Here is a 12458-nt window from a genome sequence, read left to right as displayed (position 1 = left end):
CCATTACCCAAGACTTCCTCTGAGGCTATGAGAACCAGCAGATTTGGCTGTAAGTCCAATACACAAGATTCCAGGACCACATATAAACATGTCTGGCAAAATTCTGAGTGTGTTGTCTTTTGACCGTTCTACGAATGCTCCAAGGACCCCCTCATTCGGTGCAATCAGTTACTTAGCTAGGCCAGGATGACTTGGGGCCTGGGTGAAAAATAAGGCCAAAATGGAGTGAGCTCAATTCACAGAGCAATATCAGTGCTGGGCAGATCTTCCAGGGCAGTCACAAATCATCTTTACCCACTTTCAATTTATTTACCTCATTTGTAGTTCTCTTCCCATCCCCCAAACACAAACATGGACTTGGCTTGCTACATCTTTCTACCCAAGGAGATTTTGGAAAAGAATTCCTGGATACCTTTTTGTAGTTAAAACCAGCAGAATTAAATGCTTGTGGTTTTAGACTAATTTGAAGGAGGAGTTTGCAGTTTTTCCTGAGACACGCCTTGGCAGTAAATGAATGGTGAATGGAGTAGAGAGCTGTCATAACATCTACATGATATCTATACCCACATTCTGCCTGGTGGCTTTAGTGGAAGTAGAGCAGCTCAGGTAGGGCCCAGAGAGGTGCAGAAAAGCAACAAAAGTGAGAGGCATTGGGAATATAGGAAAGATCCCCAAACAGGCAGCTTGGGGGTTCTCCGTGGAAGTCTTTCTCCTGTTTCCAGTTTGTGTGTGACTTTGGGAATGGCGGGGGTGGGAGGGTGGGGGTGGGTGCGGGGGGAGGTTAAGGCAGGAACTGATGGGCCTCTCTGCTGTAGGGTGCCTGAAAGTTTTCCCGTAGCATCACATTCTGCCAGGCAGCAAATGGCTTACCACAAACCTCTCCCCCCCAGTGACGTTCAGTTGTAGCTCAGACTTCCTGAAGGAGAGGGGAACTCTGTCAGACAAAGATGACTTCTGACAAAATAGTGGGTAGCGCCGGGCGCTGGTGCCTCACGCCTGTAATCCTAGCTACTCAGGAGGCTGAGATCTGAGGATCGCGGTTCAAAGCCAGCCCGGGCAGGAGAGACCGTGAGACTCCTATCTCCAATAAACCACCAGAAAACTGGAAGTGGCGCTGTAGCTCAAGTGGTAGAGCGCTCGCCTTGAGCTGAAGAGCTGAGGGACAGCGCTCAGGCCCAGAGTTCAAGCCCCATGACCAACAACAACAAAAAAAATAGTGGGTAGCTCAGCCCTCTGGCAACATGTTGGCAAACACCTGGAGGGATAAATCCCCACAGTATTGTACCTCGCAGACAGGGCACTGGGTCAACACTGTGGAATGAATTTCTTCCTGAGAAGGAAGGCTCCAAGCCTTTCCTAAGGAACTATCTACTGTTCCAGGAAATGTAGGCAATTTGTCACTTTGGAGGAAAGGTTCCTATACTCACCTCTGGGAAGGAATCTACACAAACATGAGAACTGGAATTGACTCTCAGAATCTGAGGAAATGACACCGATGACTTTTCTTTCCGGGTAGGCTGAATGGAGGAATTGTCAAAATGGTGACCACAGCCAAGTGCCAAGGTGGCTCACCCATGTCATCCTAGCTACTCAGGAGGCTGAGATGGGACGATTGCTGTTTGAAGGCAGCCTGGGCAGGAACGTTTGTGAGAATCTTATCTCCAGTTAACCATCATAAAGCCGAAAATGGGGCTGTGGCTCAAGTGGCAAGAGTGCCAGCCTTGAGCACAAAAACTAATGGAGAGCATCCTTGCCCTGACACACACACACACACACACACACACACACACACACACAGAGTAATGACACACCAGTAGTAGCTCTACAGGAAAAGGAGGAGTGAGAAGCTGCTCTGGAATGTTCCTATGCTCCTTACAGGCAATCTGCCTATGAAAAAGATAGAAGTGCTTTTAGAAATTAACTTGGCCACTCCTTCTGTCCATACCTGATTAGATATGGTATTTGGTGTGTGTGTGTGTGTGTGTGTGTGTTGCGGCTGTGCTTGTGAGGAGCACGCAGAGGTGGACCCACAGTGAGAGCAAGGTTCTGATTTCTTCTGCGTAGCTACAGTGTGATTCTGGGGAAAGGACAGGGAGAGCAGCATGAGAATGACTCTAATTTCGTGCCACAGCGATGGGCCTGGCACCAGGATGACCGAGGAGAGCTGCTGGCGGAACTCACAGTTGAGCTGGAGTGAGCTGGTGGACAGTCACAGCTCACGAAACCTGAATTCAAAACTACCCTCACAGGAGGGCTGGTGAGCGCACGTGAGGACTTCCTACAGAACGCCACTGCACACAACTTTCTACATGTTCCCAGGACACGTAACATAACAGGTGGGAGAGGGAGTAGAAACCCAGGCTCTCACAGCCAAACCTCTAGCCAGATAACAGAGGAACTGTTGGTCCAAAGAAACACCCACATTTACAAGAACACACAATGGCTTGGTGAGAAATGCAACGCAGGAACAAATGTTACACAACAAACACTGTTATGCAGCCCCATGCTTGCGCCCACTGCCTGGGTAGTGTGGGGCACAGGACACGGGGCCAAACCAGCCTGGGTTGGATCCGGACACAGAAATTCCTCAGTAAAGAGTTGGAAAGTCCCAGTCCTGTTCCACAGGAGGGAAATGAGATTCAAGGAATGTAAAAAAAAAAGATCCTTGCCCCACCTCATCATGACTACACAGAGAAAGAGGAGGGAGAAAGGAGAGGGGAGGTAGGGGAAGTCAGAATCCCTGAAATAAAGCTCATGATGTCTAGAAGGCGGGCGCTTCTGTTTTCTGAGGCATGATCCCCAACTTCTAATGTGGCACTTTTCATCCAGAGAGAAGTTGGCAGCTTGCCAGGCTAAAGAATCTTCTGTCAGTTACACCTGAATACAACTGCCCCGGCTATTCTAGATAAAATAAATATGAGATCTGTGCCCCCCAAACAGGCGGTCGCCACCTGGGAGGCCTAGACAAGAAACCAGCAGAAACACAACACTCAGCTGCACGCTTTGTCTTTTGCTTTTGTTGAGTGTCCAGACCTGTTACTAAAGAAGACGTGGAAATGTAAGGGTCATCTCGAAGCATAGCTAGAGGCCTTTTGGCAGCAAACTCCCTACCTGGGCTTGGTAGAGATTCTATCACCTGGAACCCAGCCAGGGCACTTCCCAGTGCCAGCCCGCCAAGACACTCCAGTTTTCTTTCCCTCAGTCCTCCCAGTCTCCTGGGGTTGTTTTCAGGATAGTTTGTTTCCATGTATTAAAGGAATGACGTATACAGAAATGTCATCTCCTGAGCCCAGCCGGTCATTTGATATTCGCCATCCTCTGTCCTTTAGGACGCCACGGGCCCGCATCACCAGGTCCTGAGCTGCCAATGTGTACCTGCAGGAAGAAGACAGTCAGGGCAGCATCCAGCAGAAGCCAGGATCAGGCAAGGTTGGGAAGGAGGAGGCATCACTACAGTCCTGCAGTCTTCAAATACCTTCCAAGTCAAGAGAAGCTGAGGTCATCTTTTTTTCCAAAATATAGGAGGCCTGATAGGAGAGAATTTTTCAAGTGGCAGATGGACAGGTGCTTGAATAGCTATGAAGCACAGAAAAATTGGACAAAAGCTTGTCAGGTGACTATCTGTAAATACTGATCAGGGAGGCGAGTCCTTTAGCTGACAGACTTCAAAGAAGACCCGCAGGCCATATTTGGAATGGATGGACTACTTTCTTAGTTAATGCAAATAAATATATGATTCACTTTTTTTTTTTTTTTTCTGTTTTCAGGTTCAACAAATAACCTGATTATGATCTGTCTCCCTGTGTGGGATTGCCTACAGGGAAATAAATTTGTTATTTGTATTTTAAGAATATCAGTTATAGGTCTCTAGATAAATGTCAACTACTATTTTGATTCATAGATTAATCTTGTGAGCCCAGTTAAGGTAAGTTTAGGTCTGATAATGAATCCTTTTGTGTGGGGGTGTGTGTGTGTGTGACTACTGGGGCTTCAGGCTTAAGGGCCTTGTATTCTCTCTTAGCTTTAGCTTTCTTTGCTTAAGGCTAGTGCTCTACCACTTGAGCCATACCTCCACTCTGGGCATTTTGTTGGTTAACTGCAGATCAGAACATCACAGACTTTCTTGTCCTGGCTGGCTTTGAACCGTGATCTTCAGATCTCAGCCTCATGAGTAGCCAGGATCATAGGTAAGAGCCACCCTGTGCTTGGTAAGTTACTTTATTCGATGACAGTGTTTCCTCATGTGGATTTCTGTGTGTTTCTGCTTCAAACTCTCCTTTGAATTCTATTAGCACAGGCTTAACTCTTCTCTCAACTTTTTATTTTTTTAAATTATGTCCTGGTTTTCTCTAAAGGGTTGGAGGAAAAATGCCATTATCTATCTATTTGTTCTTTTTTGTGCTGGTGAATACAAACTTCTTTCCAGAAAGTAATGGTTATTCCTCTGTACAGCTATTTAAATATAATGACAAAAATCATAGCTATTTTACTATGTGCCCTAGGTTACCTACAGAGATTTAAAAATCAGATTTTCTAGTGTTAGGACCTATGTGTGCTAATTTCTTTCTTTTTTTTTTTTTTTCTTTTTCCTGGTCCTCAGGCTTGAACTCAGGACCTGGACACTGTCCTTGAGCCTCTCTATGCTCAAGGCAAATGCTCTAACACTTGAGTCACAGTGCCATTTCCGGCTTTTTCTGTTTATCTGGTACTGAGGAATTGAACCCAGGGCTTCATACATGCTAGGTGAGCACTCTACCACTGAGCCACCTTCCCAGCCCCTTAATTTGTTTTGCGGGTATAGGATCCCTGTGTCACAAGAGTATTATGAGGTTCAGCTTCACACTTTCCCTGTGTACTAGGCCTACCAGCTAATCCCTCCTCTTCCTGGAACCTGGATTGTGTCAAGTATCTGTGTTCAGTCATGCGTGTCAGGCAAGGACAGCTCCAATGTGAGCAAGGGTCCCTAGGACCCTTCGGCTCGACACTGTTCTCATGAGCCAGGATTCCTCTGCATGACTCACGAGGCGTCACTAGTGCACGTGTGTCTCCCTGTCAGAGAGCATTCTGGAGGGACAAGTCCGAGGACTGAGTAGACACTGCAGTCTGCAAGTGAACACGACACCTGAGCTCTAGCACCAGCTTCGCCACGCGCTTTTCATGCTGTGGGAGATCCAGCGCTGGTCAAGGAAGTCAGCAAACAGGAAGGCTCTAAGGATTTTGGTAAGGGGGTGGAACAAAAGGGCATCCATACACCTTAGACTGAGGGAGGGGTCAGAACATGAACCACCAACAAACACCATACTGGAGAGCACCGTGTTTTTGCAACCCTAAAGGCTAGGATGTGGCTAAGGATGGAGTGGGAAGGGGACTCACATGCCGTGAGAAGGCTGAGGAGGCTGGCGCTTCTGGAAGCTGCATGCGGAGCAGCCAGCCCCAGGGCCATCGCTGAATGCCTTCTTTCCAGGTGCCTTGGTAGGCTGCATTACAGCCGGTGGGAGAAAAGTGCCCACTTCCCTCTTAAGGAAGACTCTCCCCAGGAGACAGTTTGAACTTGGAGAGCATCTTTTTCTTCTGGTCCTAGCTTTCAATATTGATCAGCAACGCTTTACTGAAAGAAATGGTGGCCAGCAAAGAATTGGGCTTGGCAAACTCCACAGGACTGTGCTCTGAAGTGCGTGTGTGTGTGTGTGTGTGTGTGTGTGTGTGTGTGTGTGTGTGTGTAGGGCGGGTTGGGGGGTAGAGAAAGAACAGCGCTGGGGGCGGGCAGGGAAAACAAATGGGAAGATCCAAAGCTCTTTTCACAACCACTGACAGAGTCATGGCAAAGGAGGTCAATAAATTCTCAACTGCTCTTTCCTCTGGCAGTCCTGAGTTCTTTTACCTCTTTAGTGGTGCATTGAAAAAAAAAAGTGTGGTTATGGAGTCCCTGGCTTTTCCACCACCCCAAAGGTGGCTATGGAAACAGTTCTTTGATCCCCCTTTCTTAGTGTTAAGTCTAGAATAATAGTGCTGAGCTGAAGGGCGTGACAAGTATCAAGTAAAAATTTTCCATAAAGCATTCAATCCGCGTTTTCTCCTTCCCACAAGGTTTTGCCTTGAGAGGCTGTTTCCACAAGAGCCCGTCCAAATCAGCACAGGAGTGTCAAAAAGTAGTCAGCTTCAGGCCTGAGCCTCCAAGCCCAGCTCCCAATGGAATAGCTTTTCCTTGGGTGGGAACTTCCATTTGCCATTCAGAAGGTACAGAAAGACGTCTGAGAAGAGGGAGGGTAGGTGGCAGGAACTGAGGAATTAATGGGTTCCAAATATTTGCATATAAAAGGCAGCCTCCATCTGCTGATACCCCCCAGGAACACAGTGTGATGGGAACAGGAGGAGGGATCCTCTTTGCATTCTGAGCAGGCCTCAGAGATTTAAGAGGTAGAAAAGCTTCCCCCAGCTCTGCAAGTTGGCCAGGGTCTCTGGGGACTGGGCGGGTGGAGGCTGGGGGTTGACTTGGAGGTGGCCTTTGTCATACTTGGAGGAGACCAGCCAGGTTAGTGATTTGACAAATGTTACTCTTCTGGTAACCAAGTTACCAGAGAAGCTAAGCCACACCGCTGAAGCTGGTGAAACTGAGTTATGAAGCCAGCCTGTGTGACAGGGCCTGCACTCAGCCAGCGCACCCTGAGCTCCTGGAACAAGGCCACAGGCTGGAAAGAGCTCCTCACCCCCGTGGGAAGGGTGAGACCTCCTGCCCCCTCCGTCCTCCATGGCTGGGCTTTGTCTACCTCTCCACTCCCTGGCAGCCAGCCGCTCCCTGGTTTCTTAGGTGGTGAATGTCTATTTTAGTTTACATCCCAAACAGCAAATATTTCAATACAAGGGGGCATAATATGCCAGTTCCTTCTCAGTCCTCCCTGGCAAAGTCTGGAATGTCCTGGTGTGGCCATACAACTAAGTGACCACACAGCCAGCTTTGCTCTGCCCGCCACATAAACACCACCAAGGACAGAAGGCCGGCTGTCTGTATGTAGTTCAGAGGTCATGCAGCCAGAATCTCAGGCTGCCTTCCTCCTTCCCACAGATCTGAATATGCTCAACAATGCCCGAGAAACAAAACTGCAGATTTTATCTAGTCTTCAAACACTCACGAATTTGTTCTGAAAACCTGCAAGTGATATGGTGTGTGTGGTGGGGGGAAGGGGATCTCTTCCCGTTTGCATTTGAGGCATACATAGTTCTTGAAAACCATATGGTGCTGCTAAAAAATTAGTTCAGCTAACTCAGGGAAACATTTCAGAAAAAGGAATCTCTGCCAAAATAAATTTCATGTTAGCCGGGCAGTACAAACTAGCATTTAATACTTAGCATTAGTGTCAGCTGACTTTTTGCCTTTAACCTTTCAGGGATAAATTCTTCCTTCTCTAGGCTTACAGGTAATGACAGAGAGTAGAGGTGAATGACAAGGAGGTGTGGCCATCAGAAGGACTTCTCCATAGAGAGAAGGGAATTACAGCACAAGGGCACAGGCTTAATACTTCATTAAATGATCCTTGATGGTGCTGGTAGTGATGTGCCAGGCAGAGACAACTCTGTAGTAGAGTGCCAGGTTTTGGGTTAAATAAATCTCCATATGCACAGGGAGATAAAAGGTCATTAGGTCTGAGATACAAAAACAAAACAAAACAACACAAAAACAAAAAAACCCCTAAGCTTTTAGGTTTTGGGAAATCAAAGCTTTGCAGTTTTGGCTTAGCATTTGGAATGTGGGTTCATGCCATGGTTTTGTTTGGTTAACTGCTCTCCGGTATCTCTTGCTTTTGCCTACTCTCATTCCTTTTAAGTAATATTAACAATTTAACAACTTATTCCTTTCTGACAAAATATTAAGGCTCTATCTAAGTTTTTACGTCCTTCTTCCATTTTGAATTAATCACTGAAGGAGATTCATGACTAAAAAAACCCCCAGTCTTACAGAGGGAGTTGTTGATTGAAGAGAGAATGCCTTAGAAAACCCCTTCCAGAGCTTTCTCTTTAAGCCTTCTCCAAAGTGTGCTGCATCTTTAGGTCTCAAGAGAAAGTCTTACAGGAATTACAGGGAACCGGAGCCCAGTGCAGTGCAACCTTATGACCTCCAACAACCCCACTCTTGAGTGTAGCGTGATGCATTTTCTATGAACGGTTCATTTCATGACCCCACAAAAGAGCCAAAGAACTGCCAGCTCTGCTACACTTCGGGGCAAACTCCAATAAAAAGAAAAGACAAAAATCCTACTGCACTCATATTCTGGCTCGCCTACAAAGCTGCCTTTTAATTTTCTGGTTCCTTTGTGGAGACAGTTCAAAAAAGAGCAAAAGAACTTAATAAGGTGCATTGGGGTCACACAGCTCATTTGTCCCACACCCCTGCTTGAGAGGAAGGTGTGAGGTCAGAACTAGGCAAACACTTCTTCATGCTAATCATCTCTGTTCTCACGAGCGTGCACGGGTGTGTGTGTGTGTGTGTGTGTGTGTGTGTGTGTGTGTGTGTGTGCGCTATTTTAAATTCCTTTTTGGGAAAGATGTCATCAGGAGAAGATAAAGCTGGCAATTTGTTGAGAATGGTTGTCACTCGGTGGCAAAAGAAAAAGAAGATGACAAAAAACTGCGTACAATATAAACAAATGCCAACAATCAAGGAACCCCAAACTCCTCCCTGCCCCTGGGAGTGTTGTGCCCTATGTCTTTCTATCTGCTTCCTTTGTAGGCAAAGCTGGGGAAAACCTGGCAAAATTCAAAGTAAAGCAAGCCCACGCAAAGCCTTAAATGTAGAAACATTTTGTTGTTGTTCTTGCTTGCTTTTGCTCTCTTCCCTCTCCTCTCCAGCTTCCCCTCCTGCTTAGTGCATATGGATGGATTTGAACCCAGCCATTCTCCTTTCCCTGGACCCATGACTACACACACACACACACACACACACACACACACACACACACACACACACACACACACACACACACACACACACACACACTAACACACACCTGTGCTCCTGGGCTACATTTGAAGAGAAATGAACCCTCTGGCCAAGGGCCTCTAGAACTAACGTGGGCCTTCCTCATCTCAGAAATTATGACTTGGGCTAAATCCTGTCAGGGTGACTTCCACAATTATTTCCATCTCATGTGACAAGATTAGTACAGCCCCGACTGAGGTGGTGCTGGACTCTTGGGTAATTGGTGTCTTAGGGTCTCTCAAGGAGGCTATGCTAAGCGCCAGAGTGGTCCACTTCTGCTAAATTATACACAGCTAGGTGCAAAAATGCCACACACAAGAAAGAGATTGCCATCCTACATAACTGCGAGTTAAGTTTCTGTGATTTCTCAATATGGCTTTAATTACCCAGGAGACCACAGGGTGGGGAAACCTCATATTGTGCTTCACTGTCAGATTGTGTGGAACGTTTCCTGATTATGGGTCATAATGAACGAATTACACAAATTCCGTATCATTACCACAGACTTCCTTTCTTACAAAGAATTTTCACATTTGTTAATCTAGTAATTTGGGAGAGGCTGACATAGTCGTCCCCTACTGACATCCCACACCCTGTTTGACGATGCTGTCTGCACCACAGGTCAGCCATACTGACTGCCAGCTGGGCTCCCTGAATGTGCCATGTTCTTCTCCAACTCTGCCCCATTCCTACAGGGTCTGGCTCATGCTTCATTATTCAACCAGGTAGACACCTCTTATCCCAGATTAAGTTCCCACTTCATTATTCATCTGGTAAATTTCTGGATTACAAATTTCAAGATGGTAGAGATGAGGTCTGTTTACCTCACAGATTCTTTTCCTAGTGTCTAGCAGCCATTGGCATATAAAATAGATCCTCAAGATTATTTCCCGAATTTCCCGAATGAATGAATCTGAATAGGAATTATACGGCAAAAAAAAAAAAAAAATCTCCTCCTATGTTCTATCTTGAAAGCTCAAAACCCAACCAGAATTAAACTGACAGCCTTTTTCTTGTGAAGACACTGTACCCTGGTTGAACTTTTCCTTTCACTCCTTTGTCTATCGGACACAGGATTCTTTCTTAGGCTTTGATTTGCCATCTTTCCTAAAACTGAAAAAATAGTTTTTCATTTCTGCCCTGTTTCAGAAGATTCTGGCACACCTCATCTCCACAGGCAATGGTTCTCATGAACCCCAGGAGCCTGCTCTGATCTGGTGCATGCACATTGCCCACAGGTTACCAGTCCTTGGCAGGCACATTTGTTGCCATGGAGAGAGACAGGTTGGTAAGCAAAACCAGGCCAGCTTGGAGACATTTAAAAAAAGTGTGGATTGCCTTTTAACTCACAACTGGCAGTTGGTTTTGTAAAAACTTTATAAAAATAAGCATAGTAGAGGAAAATCAACATGAGAATGTGGCTAAAAAGAGATTAGCAGATTAAAACGAAAAACTTGCAAGGAAAGAAAATCATAATTCAAATAAAACATTCTCATTATTCTACCAGCAGGGCAGTTCCTCTACAATTAGACAAAATTATACCAAATTCTTCTAGGAAGAGAAAGATGGGTTAGATTTGTGTTTTTTTCTCTCCCCCAGAAAGAATTGTTTTCATTGTGAAATACAGAAAAACCTATGATAATAATAAACATAAACACTTCTCTATTAGTGCCACTATACATCAGACACCTCACCTTCTGTCTATGTATTATCCCCACTTCATACACAAGTAACCAGAAACACAGAAATCAACTCCTTTCTCCAAGACTGCAGGCTAGAAGAAAAAGAGCCAACATCTGAATTCAGAAGGTCCAACAATTGATCTCCTGTTCACAGCCATGGGACTCATGGCCTTCTTATTTTACACACCCAAAGATGTATAGAACATTTTTAGTTAAGAAATAATAGGAACTATGTACTTGCTGCTGCCTATTTAAAGGAACAGAACATTACCAGAAAATATCTGAGAAGCCCAGTGGGCCCTTCTGAAACATATATCGCCCCCCATGTCCCTGCCAACTTCCTCCCAAGACAATCTGTCCTGAAATTTGGGATAATTTTCTATTATAGATTTAATACTATATCCCTGAATGGCATATGGGTAGTTTCACTTCATGTAGCTAGAATCGTACTTTTATTATCTATGACTTGTTTATTAAACGTAACATCAAGTTTTCGAAATTCTTTCCTGTTAATGAGCAAGAGCTTTTGGTTTACTGCCTTTGGGGGCTGTATTCTATTTTTGCCTATCCTCCCTACAATTGGACATAAAAGTAATTTCAGTTTTTGTAATATAAAACAAATCTCTGGATATCTTTTCACAGTATTGATGATGAAATATGTTCGATAGGGAAGCAGGCTCTCCAATTTTACCAGTATCAGAATTCCCTGGATGTATTGCTAATACACACATTGTTGGTCTTACCACTGGAGTTTCAATGTAGTTGATCTGAAGCTGGATCTAAGAATTCTCTTCTTTTCTTCTTTCCTGCTCTTCCTTCCCCTTGATTTCCTCATCTCTTTCCCCCTCCTTTCCTTCTTCCTTACTTTCCTTCTCTTTCTCCCTTTCTTTCCTTTTTTACACAGGGTTTCACTATGTAGCCTAGGCTGGTCTTGAACTCCTTTTGTCTTGAGGGTGCTAGGATTACCATCATGTCCTATTCAGCTGAGCATTTACATTTCTGACAAATTCTCAGATGTTGCTGATGCCATGTGGTCCAAGGACCATTTCTGCAGACTACAGAGCAGTAGTAGAACTGCTGGGTTATAGCAGGTCTGCCTAACTTCACCTGGTGTGCCAAGCTATCTCCAGAGCATTTCTAAAAATTTACACATTCATCTGGAGTTGCTCCATTCTTATCCCTGCTAAACTCTTATCAGGCCTTTAAAATGTTATCAGTCTGGTGAGCAAACATATCTCAATGCACTTTTTTGTATTTCTCTGATTACTGAAGTTAATTTTTTCCCCACCTATCTGTGTAATGATGGTCTGGTTCCTGTGCATTTTTCTATTGGTTTATTTCTTTTCTTTATTGATCTGTGGGATTCCTTTATACAGAAAGGATAACATAACAAACCCTCTTTAGTCACCCAAATTGGAAATATCTTCTCTTGGTTCAAGGATGGCCATTTCACTTTTTGTTTATTTGTTGGTTGTAGCGCTTGAACTCAGGGTCTAGGTGTTGTTCCTGAGCTTTTATGCTCAAAGCTAGTGCTCTACCACTTGGAGCCACAGCGCCACTTCTGGTTTTCTGGTGGTTAATTGGAGGTAAGAGTCTCACAGACTTTCCTGCTTGGGCTAGCTTTGAACTGAGATCCTCAGATCTCAGCCTTCTGAGTAGCTAGGATTATAGGCACCACTGGTGCCAGTATTTATTTTGCTTTTTGAAGAACCAATGTTTATATATTTAATATAGCCAAATTTATAAATTAAAAACTTGTTTGTACTTTTTTGTATCTTCTTTAAGAAATTCTTCCCTATTCC

At 44.9% G+C, this 12458-nt stretch overlaps 1 protein-coding gene across 1 annotated transcript in view; it reads right to left on the bottom strand.

Moving 5' to 3' along the window:
* Positions 1 to 2448: 2448 nt before the first annotated feature.
* The window catches only part of Ppm1h (protein phosphatase, Mg2+/Mn2+ dependent 1H), a 197692-nt gene continuing 187682 nt past the window's right edge, over positions 2449 to 12458 (bottom strand). Inside the window, exon 10 of the mRNA XM_042698853.1 lies at positions 2449 to 3375. Coding sequence (XP_042554787.1) covers positions 3228 to 3375 — 148 coding nt within the window. The 3' untranslated portion in view covers positions 2449 to 3227. The remainder of the gene's footprint in view (positions 3376 to 12458) is intronic.

The sequence above is a fragment of the Dipodomys spectabilis genome, unplaced genomic scaffold (genome assembly GCF_019054845.1).
Source record: "Dipodomys spectabilis isolate Male_0828 unplaced genomic scaffold, ASM1905484v1 ptg000234l, whole genome shotgun sequence".
NCBI classification, from domain to species: Eukaryota; Metazoa; Chordata; class Mammalia; order Rodentia; family Heteromyidae; genus Dipodomys; species Dipodomys spectabilis.
The sequence above is the reverse complement of the archived record's forward strand: the minus strand, read 5'-3'. Positions and strand labels throughout refer to the sequence as shown.